Source organism: Chiloscyllium punctatum, chromosome 5 (assembly GCF_047496795.1).
Source record: "Chiloscyllium punctatum isolate Juve2018m chromosome 5, sChiPun1.3, whole genome shotgun sequence".
Lineage (NCBI taxonomy): Eukaryota > Metazoa > Chordata > Chondrichthyes > Orectolobiformes > Hemiscylliidae > Chiloscyllium > Chiloscyllium punctatum.
This window is the reverse complement of record NC_092743.1, coordinates 137,290,952-137,310,790: the sequence shown is the minus strand read 5'-3', so window position 1 is coordinate 137,310,790 and position 19,839 is coordinate 137,290,952. Positions and strand designations below refer to the sequence as shown.

Sequence of the window (19,839 nt, the reverse complement as noted above, 5' to 3'; positions counted from 1 at the left end):
AGAGGATCAAGTATGTAATCAAATTTCAGGGGAATATAAGAATTAAAAAGGCATTAATAGGAATCTTAACTACCCAAGTATTAACTGGGATAGCTTTAGTGTGCAAGTTGGGGAGGTGGGAAAACTTTTAAAATTGCATCTGGCGGAGCTTTTTTAACTAGTATGTAGAAAGCCCGACAAAAGAGGTGGCAGATCTGGACCTAATATTCTAAAATGAGCCCAGGCTGGTGGAAGGCACATTTGTTGGGGAACATTTTGGAGATTGTGACCATAACTCAGTTAGATTTAGGATGGTGATGGAAAATGGTCAGAATGGACAGAAAATAAAAGTTCTAAACTGGAGAAAGGCTAATTTTGCTAAATTCTGTTATTTCAATGAACCTCAAAGAAAGACATTACCAGAATAAAGAAAGGAGGATTGACTGGACATTTACTGCAACAGTGTGGAATTTAACTAAAATTAACTATATACTCTGCCCTTGCTCATGGAATCCCACTGACTTGTATTTGTATTGCTTAAAATAAATTTATTGTCCAGGGCTGTATTATTTCTGACACATTATTGTGAAAAATTTGACTCGGTGTGGATTATCAGACATGACACACAGAGAACAGAGATTATTAACTGTCAAACTTTGATGTGTGTTCGGTTAATAACATTATCCCTAGTTTTCCAAAAGATCCAAACCATATTTGAATAGGCTTCCTGACTGTGATAGCAGTGGAAAAAAGCACTTCTATGATTGCCAGTACTAATCCATACAAAATTAACAAGAACGTATGAGGCCGTTACATTGCCTGTCAAATTGTTGTTAATGAAAGGACAGAGGTTACACTTCAGGAGGGATTTCTTCTGACATCACAAAGGTGAAGGAATGCTGAAACTCAATAGTCCATCAACATACCCTCACAGTCAAAATCGAAAGCCTTTGCTATGGCATTGATTGGCCTGTACAATATATTCAACTCAGCAGACTAGTCCGACTAATCTGCTTTGCATGGGAGACTTATGAAGGTGTCAAATACTCCTTCTTGTCTGCTGCAGGTGACCCCAAGAATTCCAAGCAGTTCCATAGAAAACTGTTCCTATGTTTCACAATACATTTTAATGGTTTTTTTCGAGTGTGTGGATGGATCAGTCAACAGCTCATTAGGTTGATGTACAGAAAAGGCAAGAAGGAGGTTTTCTTTCAGAAAATGACTAAAAGCTGGTTTCTGTAGCAAAGACCATGAACAATCTGTTATGAAAACGTGCCCTGTCTTACCAAACTGTTATAAAGAGTCTGTAATACTGACATAATTAGTGAGAACAATTATTATGTAGGACTTTGTAATATATACATGTTCCATTACAATCCCATCTTCCCTATCTTCATTAAGTTTATAAAGCATGATCGTATCAATACATAATACAGGAAAATCACACATTGACCAATAGGTTTAATGCCATGTGATTCCCTCACGACTAAGCGAGTCATATAACTGAAGAGAAACAGATGACTTCACAATGCTCTTACAAAATTCACCTCAGCATCGAGAGGAGTAGCTCTAATTCAGTTGCAGTGCCCTCTCCTCAATAACTCTATTACCTCAGAAACAACAGAAACTCGATTTTCAAATACTCATCTGTTTTTTCTATGACTTTGCCTCTCCTTCTCTTTGTAACTAAGATCCTGCATTTCAATTCTGGCCTCTTCTACATTTTCATTTCTCATCACTGTAGCATTGCTGCTACACTCTCACTACCTAACCTCGAAACTCTGCAACTTCCTCTGTGTCTCAGTACATTTTTCTCCTACTTCTAAGATGTTCTTTGAAATCTCCTGTTTTGACCAAGCTTTTGGACATCCGTTCTTTATTTGGTATACATGATTTGGAGGTGCCGGTGTTGGACTGGGGTGTAAAAAGTTAAAAATCACACAACACCAGGGTATAGTCCAACAGGTAAGCCTGTTGGACTATAACCTGGTGTTGTGTGATTTTTAACTTTATTTGGTATATTTTGTCTGATAAAACTCCAGGACACTGCTTGAGGTATTTTACTGTGTTAATGACACCGTATAAATATGAGCTTTTGTCACTGAATCTTAAAATATTATTTGTGTGAGACATGCAGATTTAATATGCCCACATTTAATTCCAGTGATAATGAATATTACTATGAATACTATTATGTTGCCATGATTATGCGGCAGATTTAGATCTTCTGTGAACACATTGTTGATTTCCAATTGAGAAAAAATAAACCATTGATTGTTGGGATTTAAAAAAAGTGGAAATGTTGGAAATCTAAAATTATGTACAAGAAGTAATAAATGTATGCAAAAGCTCTGTAGCATTTAAAAAAAAAGGTGGATAGATAGATCTGATGTCAACTCTTCATTAGAATTGGAAACTAGGAAGATGAGGGTAATAAAGTATTGTAGTAGATATCTGCTGGTGCTACTTGTGAGTTTGGAGTGTACTTTTGTTTTATAAGGATATCATGTACTGCGTAATGTTTCATTGAACTGATAAAAGTACAGCTGTGTATAAATTAATGTACCACTTGAAGACCACAAGTATAATACCTAGGCATTCCTAAGGCCAGTTAGAGGATGATTTCTCATTACAGGTTGTCAGATAAGGAGAGGTTGTACTAGCTTCCTTTTTTATATCATGATGACTGAGGAGATGCTATTTTATAGTAGCAATCAGCCAACCACCTTCCTTGTTGGATTAGTGATGTACTGATCAACAAGCAGCACTTGGATCTTGAAATAAATTTCCTATTTTCTTTACGAATGTTTCCTATTCTGGTTTACTTGTGGATAATAAATCTACAGTCTTTATTTCTTTTTTCACTGTTCTACCATCAACAATATATTTTGACTGATATGATTGATCCTTTAGCTCAGTCCAAAGGGATTCTATTAAACTGCTGTACTACTTAAATTTAAGGGGATAGTCAACATGGCTTTGTGCATGGGAAAAAATCGTGTCTCACAAACTTGATTGAGTTTTTTGAAGAGGTGCCAAAAAATATTGCTGAAGGCAAAGCCATAGAAGTTGTCTGTAAGGACTTCAGCCAAGTGTTTAACAGGGGCTTCCGCTTCTTAGCCTGATTAGTAAGGTTAGATCACGTGGGATCCAGGGTGAGCTAACCAATTGGATAAAAAATTGGTTTGAAGGTAGGAGACAGAGGGTGGTGGTAGAGGGCTGCTTTTTCAAACTGGGGGTCTGTGATCAGCGGTGTGCCACAAGGATTGGTGCTGGGTTCACTGCTTTTTGTCATTTATACAAATATTTTGAATATGTGTAAAACAGGTCTGGTTAATAGGTTAGCATAATGCACTAAAGTAGGTGGTGTAGTGGACAGCGAAGAAGGTTATCTTAGAGTACAACAGGTCCTTGATCAGATGGGCCAATGGGCCGAGGAGTGGCAGATGGTGTTTAATTCAGATAAATGTGAGGTGTTGAATTTTGGTATGGCAAACTAGGGCAGGGCTTATACAGTAAATGACAGGTCCTCAGGAAGTGTTGCTGAACAAAGAGACCTAGGGAGGTAGTTGCATAGTTCCTTGAAAGTGGAGTCACAGGTAGGCAGGGTGATAAGGAAGGCTTGCTTGCCTTCATTGGTCAGAACATTGCACACAGGAGTTGAGATGTCATGTTGCGGCTGTACAGGACATTGGTGAAGTCACTTTTAGAATATTGCATGCAATTCTGATCACCCTTCAATAGGAGGGATATTGTTCAACTTGAAAGGTTGCAGAAAAGATTTACAAGGATGTTGACAGGACTGGAGAGTTTGAGTTATAGGGGGAGGCTGAATAGGCTGGGGTTATTTTCCCTAGAGCGTCAGAGGCTGAGGGGGGACCTTATGGAGCAGCTCTGCTTCAAATGGTTTCACAAAGTCCGTCCTTAGCTTCATCAGAAAATAATAGTTAGAATCAGAAGGTAGCTGTTCATTCAATCTTGGGTGTTCTGGCTCTTTGGAGGAGCTATCCAATTAATCCCACTGCCCTACTGGTTCTCCACAGCTGTGCAAATGTTTCTTTTTGAAATACTTATTGACTCCCTTTTGAAGGTTATTCACTTATCAATATGCCTTTTTAGACAGTACATTCAAGATCATAACAAATACTGTTTAAAAATATACTCTCCTCTTTTGTCAAGCATTTTCAGAAAAAGTAGCACTTTGTGAATCTTCACTTTCCATTTTAAATCAATTAAAGGTAGATTGTATTGCTATGGTTTGAAATAAATCTGATGTTTTCTGCACTATCTGAGGACTACCTTGTTGCTTTTTTAATAATAGGGCACACCAATATGCAATCACATCCACTATCACTCAAAATTCCATTGCCCCTGCCCCTCCCACCCTTATTCATACATTAGCCTAAGTACACTTTATATGTGATTCCAGTAATAGGCCTATAAGGTTAAACCTGTTTCATTCAATTGATCTCGTATGTTTATGACAAGGGTGAGATGATCATTCCATTAAAAAATGGGAAGGTTGATGTAATCAATGAATGGCATATCATAATTCTCAGTCCTTGTCAAAATTGAACTCACTAGTTGTTAGAATATGGTGGAGATGCATTTTGAAATCTGAAAGTCTCATTGTAAGCTTACAGTAGCATTTGTGATGTTCCAAGCACGGAGTCCATCTAGGATCCTCCTCCTTAATGATATCAGTCCATGATCTGGAGCCAACAGATACCTGATGCCTTCTATCTTCTTAAAGAATTCCCTCACAAGACTTGTCATCTATTGAAAAGTATTTCACTTTCTGTTAATCAGCACAAAACTACATAATCTTGCACAGCAAGCAACCAACAGAATTGATGTAGTCTTTTCTATTTCTCCAGCTACAACGTAGCATCCTTTTTTGGCCAGGTGTTTCTCCCCACTTTATGCCACGCCGTATGTGTTCTGGTTACTGAAGTATCTGAGTTTAACTTAGGGCAGGGATTCTGTGCTGTAGATCTATATGAGTCTATGACTTGGCACTGGAGATATGAGATGTGGTGCAGAAGTCAGAAGAATGATAGAGGTAGCCAGAAGTATTTTTGTGCAGATGATGGATATGTTCACAACAAGAAAATTCAACTTTGTAATGAGGAGGAAAAAAAGCACACATAAGATGCAACGTTTTATCCACTTTCCTGGACACCTCAGAAACTTGGACAATAAGTCAAGAAAGTAAATAGAGAACTTTGAAATGTGCATTCTAAGATGCGAGTTTTCATTCACAGATCATAAGACAAGGAACTCACTGCCTGTAAAAATGTAGAGGCAGAAACCCTCATAACATTTAAGAAGTATTTACAGATTCACTTGTGGTGCTAAGGCAAACCAGGCTATGAAGCAGGTGCTGGAAAACGGGACTAGAATTGATCGAGATGTTGGAGATTAGAGACGAGACTATGGTGCTGGAAAATCACAGCAGATCAGGCAGCATCCGAGAAACAGGAAAATCAACGATTCGGGCAAAAGCCCAAATGTATGACTCTGTGCCAGCACTCTTCACATGTTCATCTTCCAGTAAATGCAGTAATTAACCCAAGTAGAAAAGTTCCATCTGTGCTGGTGCTGATCACAACAGGAATATGTGATGCAGGGTGAAATATTAGCTTGAATCCATAGAGTGAGCTGGTGACACTTTCTTTTGGCGTCCTGAATGAGCCCAGAGTGAGCATGTTTTAGAATGCTAGCACGACGTTAGAATGGAGATAGTGCTGACATGAGTAAACTATCTAGATGTGAGGACAGGAAATAGATGAGTGAGTAATAATGGAAAGAATAAACAAAAGTATTACACAAACCAAGACCTCAAAATGAGTCTCAATCTTTCCTTTCTACCAATCATGAATAGAAAATCTCATTTTTTATTGGATTATCTATAGTGTGGAAACAGAACTTTCAGCCCAACAAGTCCACACTGGCCCTCTGAAGAGTAACCCACCCAGACCCATTTCCCTCGGACTAATGCACCTAACATTAGGGGCAGTTTAGCATGGCCAATCCACCTGACCAGCACATCTTTGGACTGTGGGAGGAAACCCACGCAGACCTGGGGAAAATGTGCAAACTTCACACAGACAGTCGCACGAGGCTGGAATTGAACCTAGGAGTCTGGTGCTGTGAGGCTACAGTGTTAACTACTAAACCACCATAATGGTAGACAGGGACACCTGGCAGATTATGTGCTGGGGCTTTAGTTGGTAGTTTGTCAGCTCTGGAGAAAACAGTCCATTTGTTGCACCTTCTGCAGGCTCACTAGCAGGCAAGCCTGTACAGCCTTCCTCAATCTATTGAGATTCACATGCCTCAGCAAACCCAGTCAGGAATGGTGGACAATAATTAAATTAATTAATCAGAATGAAGGCACAGAGCATCATTATAATAATTATAATAACCAAGTGACCAATGTGCTTCCACAAGTCTGCTCACTTGCACTGGTCTCACGTCTGTTAAACTAGAATCAGTTGAAGATTCTAAAACGTGAGGCATAATCTGAGAATTAGGACCAGACCGTTCAGGGGAGATGTTAGGAAGCACTTCTACACACAAAAAGGTGGTGGATGTTTGGAAGTCTCTTCCACAAATTGCGGTGGGTGCCGGATGAGTTGTTAATTTTAAATCTGAGAGAGATAAACTTTGTTTAAGTGAAGGTTTTAAGGAGTACTGGCCAAAGGCAGGTATATAGAGTAAAGCCACAGATCAGCCACAATCTCATTGAATGATAGAACAGGCTCAAGGTGCAATTTGAATGGCCTACTCCTGTTTCTATGTTTCTGTGTTACATGGCTGTTGTTTGTGTATGTTGACTTCAAAACTTCAGGAATGGGCAACTTTCCCCCATCTCTCAGTGTGCCACAATATGAGTGTTTTGGTCCACTGCTAAATTATTGAGCACAAACCTTAAGGTCACCTGGTTCCTCCTCTTTTAGAAGGGTATCAGTCATGAGACTCATAGAGTCATAGAGATGTACAGCATGGAAACAGACCCTTCGGTCCAACCTATCTGTGCTGACCAGATATCCTAAGCCAATCTAGTCCCACCTGCCAGCATCCGGCCCATATCCCTTCAAACCCTTCCTATTCATATACCCATCCAAATGCCTCTTAAATGTTGCAATTGTACCAGCCTCTACCACTTCCTCTGGCAGCTCATTCCATACACATACCACCCTCTGTGTGAAAAAGTTGCCCGTAGGTCTCTTTTATATCTTTCCCCTTTCACCCTAAACCTATGCCCTCTAGTTCTGGACTCCCCGACCCCAGGGAAGAGACTTTGCTTATTTACTCTGTCCCTGCCCCTCATAATTTTGTAAACCCCTATAAGGTCACCTCTCAGCCTCCGACACTCCAGGTAAAACAGCCCCAGCCTGTTCAGCCTCTCCCTGTAGCTCAAATCCTCTAACCCTGGCAACACCCTTGTAAATCTTTTCTGAACCCTTTCAAGTTTCACAACATCTTTCCGATAGGAAGGAGACCAGAATTGCAGGCAATATTCCAACAGTGGCCTAACCAATGTCCTGTACAGCCACAACATGACGTCCCAACCCCTGTGCTCAATACTCTTAGCAATAAAGGAAAGCATACTAAATGCCTTCTTCACTATCCTATCTACCTGCGACTCCACTTTCAAGGAGTTATGAACCTGCACTCCAAGGTCTCTTTGTTCAGCAACACTCTCTAGGACTTTACCACTAAGTGTGTAAGTCCTGCTAAGATTTGCTTTCCCAAAATGCAGCACCTCGCATTTATCTGAATTAAACTCCATCTGCCACTTCTCAACCAATTGGCCCATCTGGTCCAGATCCTGTTGTAATCTGAGGTAACCTTCTTCGCTACCCACTACACCTCCAATTTTGGTGTCATCTGCAAACTTACTAACTGGACCTCTTATACTCCCATTTGAATATAAAAGCAGTAAACTGCTAATTGAGAAAACATTTTAACCAGTTGTGTTGAACTTTGTTTATTTTGTTCTATTTTAGTACACCCAGTTATAACTATGCCCCGAACATGGACAAACACTGGATTATGCAGTTCACAGGAGCTATGAGGCCAATCCATATGGAATTTACCAACATTCTCCAGAGAAAAAGGCTGCAGACACTTATGTCAGTGGATGACTCTGTGGATAGGGTAAGTAGCATGATTGAGCCAATTAATGTTCAATGGGAATTTGACTTGTATGGAAGTACACTAGAAAACAGGATGCCTTTGAACATTAAAACAGAGAGGACAGACAGCTCTGCTTCTTTTAACAGCTACTTGGTAAAGAATGATATTACAGAATAGCAATTTTCATGAAAATATTTCCCTTGCTTTTTTTTAAACAACCATTTAAAATAATAATGAAACAACTTCTATTATGCTTTAGATATTTCAGATGCTTGCAGAGACTGGGGAACTGGACAACACCTATGTCATCTATACTGCAGACCATGGTTACCACATTGGGCAATTTGGACTGGTAAAGGGAAAATCAATGCCATATGACTTTGATATCCGAGTTCCTTTCTTTGTTCGTGGACCAAATGTGGAACCAGGGTCAATGTAAGGGATTATTTATGGAATTAAGGGATTATTTATGGAATTAAGGGATTATTTATGGAATTTTCAAGCTGACAGGAGTAGCTGAGGATTCTATTTTATAATATATACTCTGAGGCAAACTGTCACTTTGCACAGTCATTAATCGGGCTTTCACACTTTGTTACAGTACCATCAGCGAGTTACAAATGTTACAGTTAAATTTATCAGAAATATAAACTAACATCAAATGTTGGAAACCTGTGAGAAAGCTAGAAGAGAAATGCCTCCTTATAAAGTTTATGACCAATTAAAATAGATTGGAATCACTCAGCTCCAAAGCATTCCTAACATAAATAAGGTAGTAAACATTATTGACAAATTAAAGAAAACAATATTGATATTAATATAATAATTGTTTTGAAATCACTGATACTTTAGTGAGATCTCAGAGAGCAATCAACTCTGATGAATCTGCATCCCAGCAGAAGTCAGCACAGTCAGAGGTAAAAGGAGAAAATTGGCCAAAAAAAACACAAAGCTATTTATAAACCTATCAATATTCCACCCACTTTGCCGGAGGCTCTTTCTGTGGTTATGATTCTTGAGAGGTGGCAGCCTTCCAATGCTTTATTCAATGAGCTGTTCATTATGTGTGAGCTAGAGTTAGCAAGTTAATTAGTGGTGAGCCTCATGCCTACACCCAATCTATAGATAGGCCCACAAGTAGTCATCATTATTAAGAGATAATTAGCAATGTTGAGTGGGAAGTCCAGCTAAAATTCTCTCACCCTTAGCCCAGGATATTAAGAGCAATCATTAATGTTCTAACTGTGACCAGCTATAAACTGCTTTCTGTCAACAAAACAAAGATTTTGAAAAAGAGAGAGGTATATTGTAAAGCATGTGGGGAGGAGATGAAGGGTAAGTATAGTGAGTGACGAGAGTATACCTCAGAGTAAGGAAAATAAAGAAAGAAGGTGAAACAAAACTAATGGAAAGAATGTGCTGAGGAAGATGAATGTGTCAGATCTACAATGTTTACCATCTACTTTTAATTTAAATTCTTTAATAATACAAGTTTATATATAATTGTGTGCAGTCATCTATATCACTTACCATACTTGGTTCGTAAGACTGGAGTATTAAAGTTGTGTGCCATACAGAAGTGCTATTCCTGACACCTACCTCTTGCCCCACTACAACTTTAACAGCAGAGGGGGGAAGCATTGTGACACCCACTTGCCTGTTGTCCAATTGAGACACTGAGGTGGCTGTCTAAGAACCACCTCCCACGACTGATGGGATCTTGGCCTGGGAAACTGATACCAGATGTTAGGCGCTAATTGGGCAATGGGTGGGGGAAAGAGGTGGTTTGGCATCTTTTCACGCCCCATGCGAGTATCGGAGACACCCTGCTAGCACGTTTACTTCCTGTGTCCCATCAATCCTGATCCGCCATTCCCTTTGATGCCAGTCACCAGGCCCTGCCTGCTTTACCCTGGCAAGAGCCAGCACCTGCCTTGAAGGCTGGCTCCATCGCTTCACGTTTCCCTGTGGCACAACTGTTATTTGATTGGCTGACGGCTGTGCCAAGGAGAGCAGGAGTCATGATCTCAGGCCAGTTAATGGATTGGCAGTCACATGGCACATGCTGGGAGAGTGGAGCGGGCGGACAGAGTCGGAGGTTTGGGGTTACGGTCTCACACCTGACTTTTGTACAAGAAGCTGGATCCCAACCCAGCATAAAATCAGCCCAGTCACTAGGCAGCAAAAATTCCCTCTTATTAATACAAAGTTAAGAAGGAGATTTGGAGAAAAGGTTTCAAAATGGACCTTTGGAAATTTAAAATAATTTACCACAAGTGGATAGTGAGACAGGTTAACACTACTGCCTCACAGCGACAGGGACCCAGGTTAGCATTCACCCTCAAGTGACTGTGTGGAGTTTGCACGTTCTCACTGTGTCTGCATGGGTTTTCTCCAGGTGTCCCGGTTTCCTCCCATAGTCCAAAGGTGTGCAAATTAGGTGGATTGACCATGGGAAATTGCTGATTGTGTTCAGGGATATGCAGATTAGGCGGATTGACCATGGGAATTTGCCCATTCTGTTCAGAGATGTGCAGATTAGGTGGATTGACCATGGGAAATTGCCCATTGTGTTCAGGAATGTGCAGGTTAGGTGGATTGACCATGGGAAATTGCCCATTGTGTTCAGGGATGTGCAGGTTAGGTGGATTGACCATGGGAAATTGCCCATTGTGTTCAGGAATGTGCAGGTTAGGTGGATTGACCATGGGAAGTTGCCCATTGTGTTCAGGGATGTGCAGGTTAGGTGGATTGACCATGGGAAGTTGCCCATTGTGTTCAGGGATGTGCAGGTTAGGTGGATTGACCATGGGAAGTTGCCCATTGTGTTCAGGGATGTGCAGGTTAGGTGGATTGACCATGGGAAGTTGCCCATTGTGTTCAGGAATGTGCAGGTTAGGTGGATTGGCCATGGGAAATTGCCCATTGTGTTCAGGGATGTGCAGGTTAGGTGGATTGACCATGGGAATTACAGGGTTACAGGGTTAGGGTGGAGGGTGTTTAGGTCTGGGTGGGATGTTGTTCCCAGGGGCAGTGTACACTCGATGGGCCGAATGAACCGGTTCCATACTGTAGAGATTCTATGATCCCTGCAAAGATAAAGCCACTTTAGTTCCAGCAGACCACTCTCTTTCTCAAGAGAGAACTGGTGGTAAGTTTAACCTGAGGGTGACCATATATAAGGTAGTGGGGGTGGGGGTAAGGTGATATATAAGGTAGTGGGGGTGGGGGTAAGGTCATATATAAGGTAGTGGGGGTGGGGGTAAGGTCATGTATAAGGTAGTGGGGGTGGGGGTAAGGTGATATATAAGGTAGTGGGGGTGGGGGTAAGGTCATATATAAGGTAGTGGGGGTGGGGGTAAGGTCATGTATAAGGTAGTGGGGGTGGGGGTAAGGTCATATATAAGGTAGTGGGGGTGGGGGTAAGGTCATGTATAAGGTAGTGGGGGTGGGGGTAAGGTCATGTATAAGGTAGTGGGGGTGGGGGTAAGGTCATGTATAAGGTAGTGGGGGTGGGGGTAAGGTGATATATAAGGTAGTGGGGGTGGGGGTAAGGTCATATATAAGGTAGTGGGGGTGGGGGTAAGGTCATATATAAGGTAGTGGGGGTGGGGGTAAGGTCATGTATAAGGTAGTGGGGGTGGGGGTAAGGTCATGTATAAGGTAGTGGGGGTGGGGGTAAGGTCATATATAAGGTAGTGGGGGTGGGGGTAAGGTCATATATAAGGTAGTGGGGGTGGGGGTAAGGTCATGTATAAGGTAGTGGGGGTGGGGGTAAGGTCATGTATAAGGTAGTGGGGGTGGGGGTAAGGTCATGTATAAGGTAGTGGGGGTGGGGGTAAGGTCATGTATAAGGTAGTGGGGGTGGGGGTAAGGTCATGTATAAGGTAGTGGGGGTGGGGGTAAGGTCATGTATAAGGTAGTGGGGGTGGGGGTAAGGTCATGTATAAGGTAGTGGGGGTGGGGGTAAGGTCATATATAAGGTAGTGGGGGTGGGGGTAAGGTCATGTATAAGGTAGTGGGGGTGGGGGTAAGGTCATGTATAAGGTAGTGGGGGTGGGGGTAAGGTCATATATAAGGTAGTGGGGGTGGGGGTAAGGTCATGTATAAGGTAGTGGGGGTGGGGGTAAGGTCATATATAAGGTAGTGGGGGTGGGGGTAAGGTCATATATAAGGTAGTGGGGGTGGGGGTAAGGTCATATATAAGGTAGTGGGGGTGGGGGTAAGGTCATGTATAAGGTAGTGGGGGTGGGGGTAAGGTCATGTATAAGGTAGTGGGGGTGGGGGTAAGGTCATGTATAAGGTAGTGGGGGTGGGGGTAAGGTCATGTATAAGGTAGTGGGGGTGGGGGTAAGGTCATGTATAAGGTAGTGGGGGTGGGGGTAAGGTCATATATAAGGTAGTGGGGGTGGGGGTAAGGTCATATATAAGGTAGTGGGGGTGGGGGTAAGGTCATATATAAGGTAGTGGGGGTGGGGGTAAGGTCATGTATAAGGTAGTGGGGGTGGGGGTAAGGTCATGTATAAGGTAGTGGGGGTGGGGGTAAGGTCATATATAAGGTAGTGGGGGTGGGGGTAAGGTCATGTATAAGGTAGTGGGGGTGGGGGTAAGGTCATATATAAGGTAGTGGGGGTGGGGGTAAGGTCATATATAAGGTAGTGGGGGTGGGGGTAAGGTCATGTATAAGGTAGTGGGGGTGGGGGTAAGGTCATATATAAGGTAGTGGGGGTGGGGGTAAGGTCATATATAAGGTAGTGGGGGTGGGGGTAAGGTCATATATAAGGTAGTGGGGGTGGGGGTAAGGTCATGTATAAGGTAGTGGGGGTGGGGGTAAGGTCATATATAAGGTAGTGGGGGTGGGGGTAAGGTCATGTATAAGGTAGTGGGGGTGGGGGTAAGGTCATGTATAAGGTAGTGGGGGTGGGGGTAAGGTCATGTATAAGGTAGTGGGGGTGGGGGTAAGGTCATGTATAAGGTAGTGGGGGTGGGGGTAAGGTGATATATAAGGTAGTGGGGGTGGGGGTAAGGTCATGTATAAGGTAGTGGGGGTGGGGGTAAGGTCATGTATAAGGTAGTGGGGGTGGGGGTAAGGTCATGTATAAGGTAGTGGGGGTGGGGGTAAGGTCATATATAAGGTAGTGGGGGTGGGGGTAAGGTCATATATAAGGTAGTGGGGGTGGGGGTAAGGTCATGTATAAGGTAGTGGGGGTGGGGGTAAGGTCATGTATAAGGTAGTGGGGGTGGGGGTAAGGTCATGTATAAGGTAGTGGGGGTGGGGGTAAGGTCATGTATAAGGTAGTGGGGGTGGGGGTAAGGTCATGTATAAGGTAGTGGGGGTGGGGGTAAGGTCATACATAAGGTAGTGGGGGTGGGGGTAAGGTCATGTATAAGGTAGTGGGGGTGGGGGTAAGGTCATGTATAAGGTAGTGGGGGTGGGGGTAAGGTCATGTATAAGGTAGTGGGGGTGGGGGTAAGGTCATGTATAAGGTAGTGGGGGTGGGGGTAAGGTCATGTATAAGGTAGTGGGGGTGGGGGTAAGGTCATATATAAGGTAGTGGGGGTGGGGGTAAGGTCATATATAAGGTAGTGGGGGTGGGGGTAAGGTCATGTATAAGGTAGTGGGGGTGGGGGTAAGGTCATGTATAAGGTAGTGGGGGTGGGGGTAAGGTGATATATAAGGTAGTGGGGGTGGGGGTAAGGTGATATATAAGGTAGTGGGGGTGGGGGTAAGGTCATGTATAAGGTAGTGGGGGTGGGGGTAAGGTCATGTATAAGGTAGTGGGGGTGGGGGTAAGGTGATATATAAGGTAGTGGGGGTGGGGGTAAGGTCATGTATAAGGTAGTGGGGGTGGGGGTAAGGTCATGTATAAGGTAGTGGGGGTGGGGGTAAGGTCATGTATAAGGTAGTGGGGGTGGGGGTAAGGTGATATATAAGGTAGTGGGGGTGGGGGTAAGGTCATATATAAGGTAGTGGGGGTGGGGGTAAGGTCATGTATAAGGTAGTGGGGGTGGGGGTAAGGTCATGTATAAGGTAGTGGGGGTGGGGGTAAGGTCATGTATAAGGTAGTGGGGGTGGGGGTAAGGTCATATATAAGGTAGTGGGGGTGGGGGTAAGGTCATACATAAGGTAGTGGGGGTGGGGGTAAGGTCATATATAAGGTAGTGGGGGTGGGGGTAAGGTCATGTATAAGGTAGTGGGGGTGGGGGTAAGGTCATATATAAGGTAGTGGGGGTGGGGGTAAGGTCATATATAAGGTAGTGGGGGTGGGGGTAAGGTCATGTATAAGGTAGTGGGGGTGGGGGTAAGGTCATATATAAGGTAGTGGGGGTGGGGGTAAGGTCATATATAAGGTAGTGGGGGTGGGGGTAAGGTCATGTATAAGGTAGTGGGGGTGGGGGTAAGGTCATATATAAGGTAGTGGGGGTGGGGGTAAGGTCATGTATAAGGTAGTGGGGGTGGGGGTAAGGTCATGTATAAGGTAGTGGGGGTGGGGGTAAGGTGATATATAAGGTAGTGGGGGTGGGGGTAAGGTCATGTATAAGGTAGTGGGGGTGGGGCTAAGGTCATGTATAAGGTAGTGGGGGTGGGGGTAAGGTCATGTATAAGGTAGTGGGGGTGGGGGTAAGGTCATATATAAGGTAGTGGGGGTGGGGGTAAGGTCATGTATAAGGTAGTGGGGGTGGGGGTAAGGTCATGTATAAGGTAGTGGGGGTGGGGGTAAGGTGATATATAAGGTAGTGGGGGTGGGGGTAAGGTCATGTATAAGGTAGTGGGGGTGGGGGTAAGGTCATGTATAAGGTAGTGGGGGTGGGGGTAAGGTCATATATAAGGTAGTGGGGGTGGGGGTAAGGTCATGTATAAGGTAGTGGGGGTGGGGGTAAGGTCATATATAAGGTAGTGGGGGTGGGGGTAAGGTCATGTATAAGGTAGTGGGGGTGGGGGTAAGGTCATGTATAAGGTAGTGGGGGTGGGGGTAAGGTCATGTATAAGGTAGTGGGGGTGGGGGTAAGGTCATATATAAGGTAGTGGGGGTGGGGGTAAGGTCATGTATAAGGTAGTGGGGGTGGGGGTAAGGTCATGTATAAGGTAGTGGGGGTGGGGGTAAGGTCATGAGAGCGATATCATCGCAATGACATGAGCCAGTGTGGCAATTGAATCTTGTTGCCAGCCCTCTGTATTGCAAAGCAGCTCTCCAGCCAATTGCGCTAACTGGCACCCTGACATCCCAGGTACCAAAGTCAGGCGGAGGGGGTGACAATTGGACAGTGCTTGCTTGTTAGGACTTCCCTGAGGTCTTGCGGCTTGACCACAGATCCAAGGCAGCTACATTGATGAGTTGGGGTGTGGAGATGTGACTGAGCGAATCCTGACATATTAGTGCATTTTTTGATTTGTCCATTGACCAGTCTAGGGCAGAGGTTCCCAAGGTATGTGCCACCCTGGATTTCTGCTGAGATCCAAGTACTGCATGAAATGGTCAGCCTCACAGAGGCTATGATACCTGAGAAGCAGATCCCTCTGATATTTTCCTGCCTCCTGCTGCTGGCTCGAGATTACAAGAGGCTCTACAAGAGGTGTCTTGTAACTGATTTGGGACAGAAAAATGCAACAATCAAGAGCTTAACGGGAGCTCAGGGATGGAGGAAGGGCATGAGAAAACCTGCCCATAAAATTGTATTTTCAGACAAATTTAGATAATTATTTGAAAAGGCAGTATGCCAAACGGCAGGGATATTAATACACTGCAGATTGCTTCAGCTGAATACTTTAAACATCGTAGATGCGACAATCCAACTACGTCTATTTGTTCTGGAAATGTGATGACTGTATTGCAAAGGAAATTTTTAACATTAAATGTCCACACTGGGTTCAACCGTTAAAAATAATTGCTGTTTTTCAAATCCATATTGAAGCAATATTAGCTCTTTTTGTTTAGTGTAAAGTCATAAGTCTTTTTGTGAGAAATCAGATACATTTTGTTTAGCTCATGGTATTCCATTATTGTGGTTGTGTTTATTTCAACAGCATTCCTCAGCTGGTTCTGAATATTGACCTCGCTCCCACCATCTTAGATATTGCAGGCCTTGATGTTCCACCAGATATGGACGGCAAGTCTATACTGAAACTATTGGAATCTGAGAAACCAAGGAACAGGTTAGCGAAAATGATTGAAATCTGGCACCTAACATACAACGCGGTATGATTTTGATAACACAGGAGCCAGAGGGGAATACTAAAGAACACCGCAACTGATTTAGACTTTAAAATAAAAACTAAGAACTGCAGAAACTGGAAACCTGAAGCAAAAACAGAAATTGCTGGAGAAACTCAGCAGGCCTGGCAGCAGCTGTGTAGAGAAAGCATCATTAACATTTTTGAGTTTTGAATTGAATTGGATTAAATTTATTGTCACGTGTACCGAGGCACAGTGAAAAGTTTTGTCTTGCAAGCAATACAGGCAGATCACAGAGTTAAATAGCATAGATAAGCAAATAATAGGTAAACAGCAGCAAAAACAAAATCACAGGTACAGGTGAATGTTAAGAGATTGTCCATTCAGTATTCTAACAGTAGGGTAGAAACTGTTTTGAAACTGCCTGATCCATGTGTTCAGGCTTCTGTACCTCCTCCCTGATGGTAGAGGTTGTAGAAAAACATTGCCAGGGTGGGATGGATGTTTGAGAATGCTGGCGGCCTTTCCTTGACAGCGGCCCTGGTAGATGGATTCCATCCGGGGTGGTTGGATGGGTCACGAGCACCACGTGGTCTGCTGCCTTCATCCAGTAAGCTGGCTTTGAGGATCGGAGGAGCTTCAAGAAGGGTCACTGAAAAGTTAACTCTGCCTTCTCTCCACAGATACTGCCTGATCTCCTGAATTTCTCCAGCAATTTCTGTTTATGGTACTGATTTGGAATCTGAAAAGGAGCAATTTAGCTAAACCACTCCTTGACACTTCCATGCTAGTGTATAAATTTCTTTCCTTCAGGTACATAATGGAGTTCATTGTAGCTAAATGTGAGGTGATGCACTTTGGGAAGAATATCAGGAAGGCAGAGTACTGGGTCAATGGAAAGATTCTTGGTGGTGTGGATGTGCAGAGGGATCTTGGAGTCTATGTTCATAGATCCCTGAAAGTTACCACCCGGGTTGATAGTGCTGTTAAGAAGGCATACGGTGTGTTTGGTTTCATTGGTAGAGGGATTGAGTTCCCGAGCCACAATATCATGCTGCAACTATACAAAACACTAGTGCGGCCACACTTCGAATATTGTGTACAGCTCTCATCGCCATATTTCGGGAAAGATGTGGAAGCATTGGAAAAGGTGCAGAGGAGATTTACCAGGATGTTGCCTGGTCTGGAGGGAAGGTCTTATGAGGAAAGGCTGAGAGACTTGGGTCTGTTCTCATTGGAAAGAAGAAGGCTAAGAGGGGATTTGATAGAGACATACAAGATGATCAGAGGATTAGATAGGGTAGACAGTGAAAGTCTTTTCCCTAGGATGATGGTGTCAGCTTGTACGAAGGGGCATAACTACAAATTGAGGGGTGATAGATTTAAGACAGATGTCAGAGGTAGGTTCTTTACGCAGAGTGTGGTAAGGGCGTGGAATGCCCTACCTGCTAATGTAGTCAACTCAGCCACATTAGGGAGATTTAAACAATCCTTGGATAAGCACATGGATGATGATGGGATAGTGTAGGGGGATGAGCTGAGATAGGTTCACCGGTTGGCGCAACATCGAGGGCCAAAGGGTCCGTTCTGTGCTGTATTGTTCTATGTTCTATGTTCTATAACAGTTCCCTTTTGGAATATTATTATGTTCCCCAAATTATTACGGTTCCTGATGGATACCCAAATTGTCAAGCTCCCAGGTGAGGAGGGATGGTCTAGCTCCTTCTGTTTTTATGCACTCATCCTCTCAGTTGGTTACAACAAGGATCCATTCCCTTGTGGATTCCCTTCTCCTAGAATTTGTTTTAAAGGGAGCCAAATTAACCAGGCTTTCTTAAGTTAACTAAAGAGTGACTTTGTTAGTTATTAAATATAAGAAGAAATAATAGGTTAAACAATATGTGGATCAGTCTCAGTCTTGTTCTTGAAGAATAGTTAGAGAGTTTGGCAGTTGATTTCAAGATTGTGAGCTTTGCAGTCCAGTTGAAATCCTCCTTCCTTCTGACTGTCTTTCTGGCTTCTAGCACTCAGAGCAAAAGAGTCCGTTGTTTCTGCAATCCAGGGTGACAATGGGTGGTTCTTTGTCTGTGGCCTTCACTGTAAATTAGCACTCCAACCCAGGCCAGTACAAATGAGTATCTCAGCTCACCAGCACATCATCTTCAACTAGTAACACAGGCCATTGTCCAGGCCATGTATTCTTGAACAGGAAGACACAACTCTCCCAGAAGATTATTTTTCAATTTGTGCGTATTTTTTCCTCACTCAATGACACCTTCATTTGTTACATTCCACAGTTACTCTCCAGCTGGCCACTGGAATTGCAATTTCAATAATCTTGGCTGTATCTGTCCTCTTTTAAAGGAAAGCATGTTGGAATTTAAAAAGTTTGACATGTCTGTACGTCATCCAAGATAATGATCTATAGTCATTGAAGAAGCAATTGATTGAGCCTGCCTCTGTCACATTCTCAGGCAGTGCATTCCAGATCACAATCACTTGCACCCCAGGAACATTTCTTTCATATCAACTTCAGATTTTTTGTTTTGCAAATTAAATTAAACTATTAGTTTCTTATCTTTGATCCTTCCTCCAATGAGAACATTTCTCCCAGTCTATAAAGGTAAAGTCGGCATAGTCAATCATAGGGTTGCTGTCTCACTACAGAGAGAGACAGATGACTGGTCATGGTTTAACCCAAGGATTACCATGCCTCAGGCCAGGGGAGAGCTTTATAAGGAAAGCCCTTCAGGATAACCCTCACCCAGTGCAGGAATTGAACTCACATCACTCTACATTGTAAACTTGTAGTCCAGCTAACTGAACTAACTAACCTCTGACCCTTGATAGTTTTGAACACTTTTCTATTCAGTTCTTTCTCTGGGATGTTCACCAATCTCTCCCGATAAATTAAATCCTTCTGGAACCATTTTTATGATCTTTTTCTACAGGATCTCTTTAAAATCTTTGCATCCTAAATAAAGTGCACTGCCCAGAATTTGACAAAATTCTCCACTTCAGTCTGTTCCAATGTCTTACACAGATTCATAATTTACCCACATTTCTATTTGAAGCCTTTACTTATAGAGTCCAAAGTCTTGACTGCTGTTTTTTTTAGCATTGTTCCTAACTTGCCTGTAAACTTCAATGATTCATCTACATATAACCCAGGAATCCGCACTTTAGAATTGTATTCCTTTAGTTTTCGGTACCTCTTCTCATTCTTTCAAGCAAAGTATGTGACTTTGGAATTTGCTGCATTACATCTCACCTGCCATGTGTCTGCCCATATCAGCAGCCTGTCTATATTCCCCAAAAGTTTATTACCGTCCACATCACAGTTCACTATATATCAGTAAAACTTTGTGTTCCCCATATATTTTGAAGGAACCAGACTGTTTGAGTAACTGTGGCAGACGATAATTGTAAATAATGGTGAATCCGTTGGTATGACAACAAAGAATCAGAATGTTGTAAATGAGTTAAACTTAAAATATAAGCCGTAACTATTAATTTAACCTGGGGCAGTGTTTTGTAGAGG

General features: G+C 43.0%; 1 protein-coding gene across 25 annotated transcripts in view; it reads left to right on the top strand.

Moving 5' to 3' along the window:
• Positions 1–19,839, top strand: part of sulf1 (sulfatase 1) — a 403,560-nt gene that overhangs the window by 321,207 nt on the left and 62,514 nt on the right. For all 25 annotated transcript variants that reach the window (XM_072571458.1, XM_072571453.1, XM_072571452.1 and 22 more), the window contains 3 exons: positions 7,995–8,145; positions 8,384–8,559; positions 16,151–16,279. In XM_072571458.1, the coding sequence (XP_072427559.1) occupies positions 7,995–8,145; positions 8,384–8,559; positions 16,151–16,279 (456 nt within the window). The remainder of the gene's footprint in view (positions 1–7,994; positions 8,146–8,383; positions 8,560–16,150; positions 16,280–19,839) is intronic.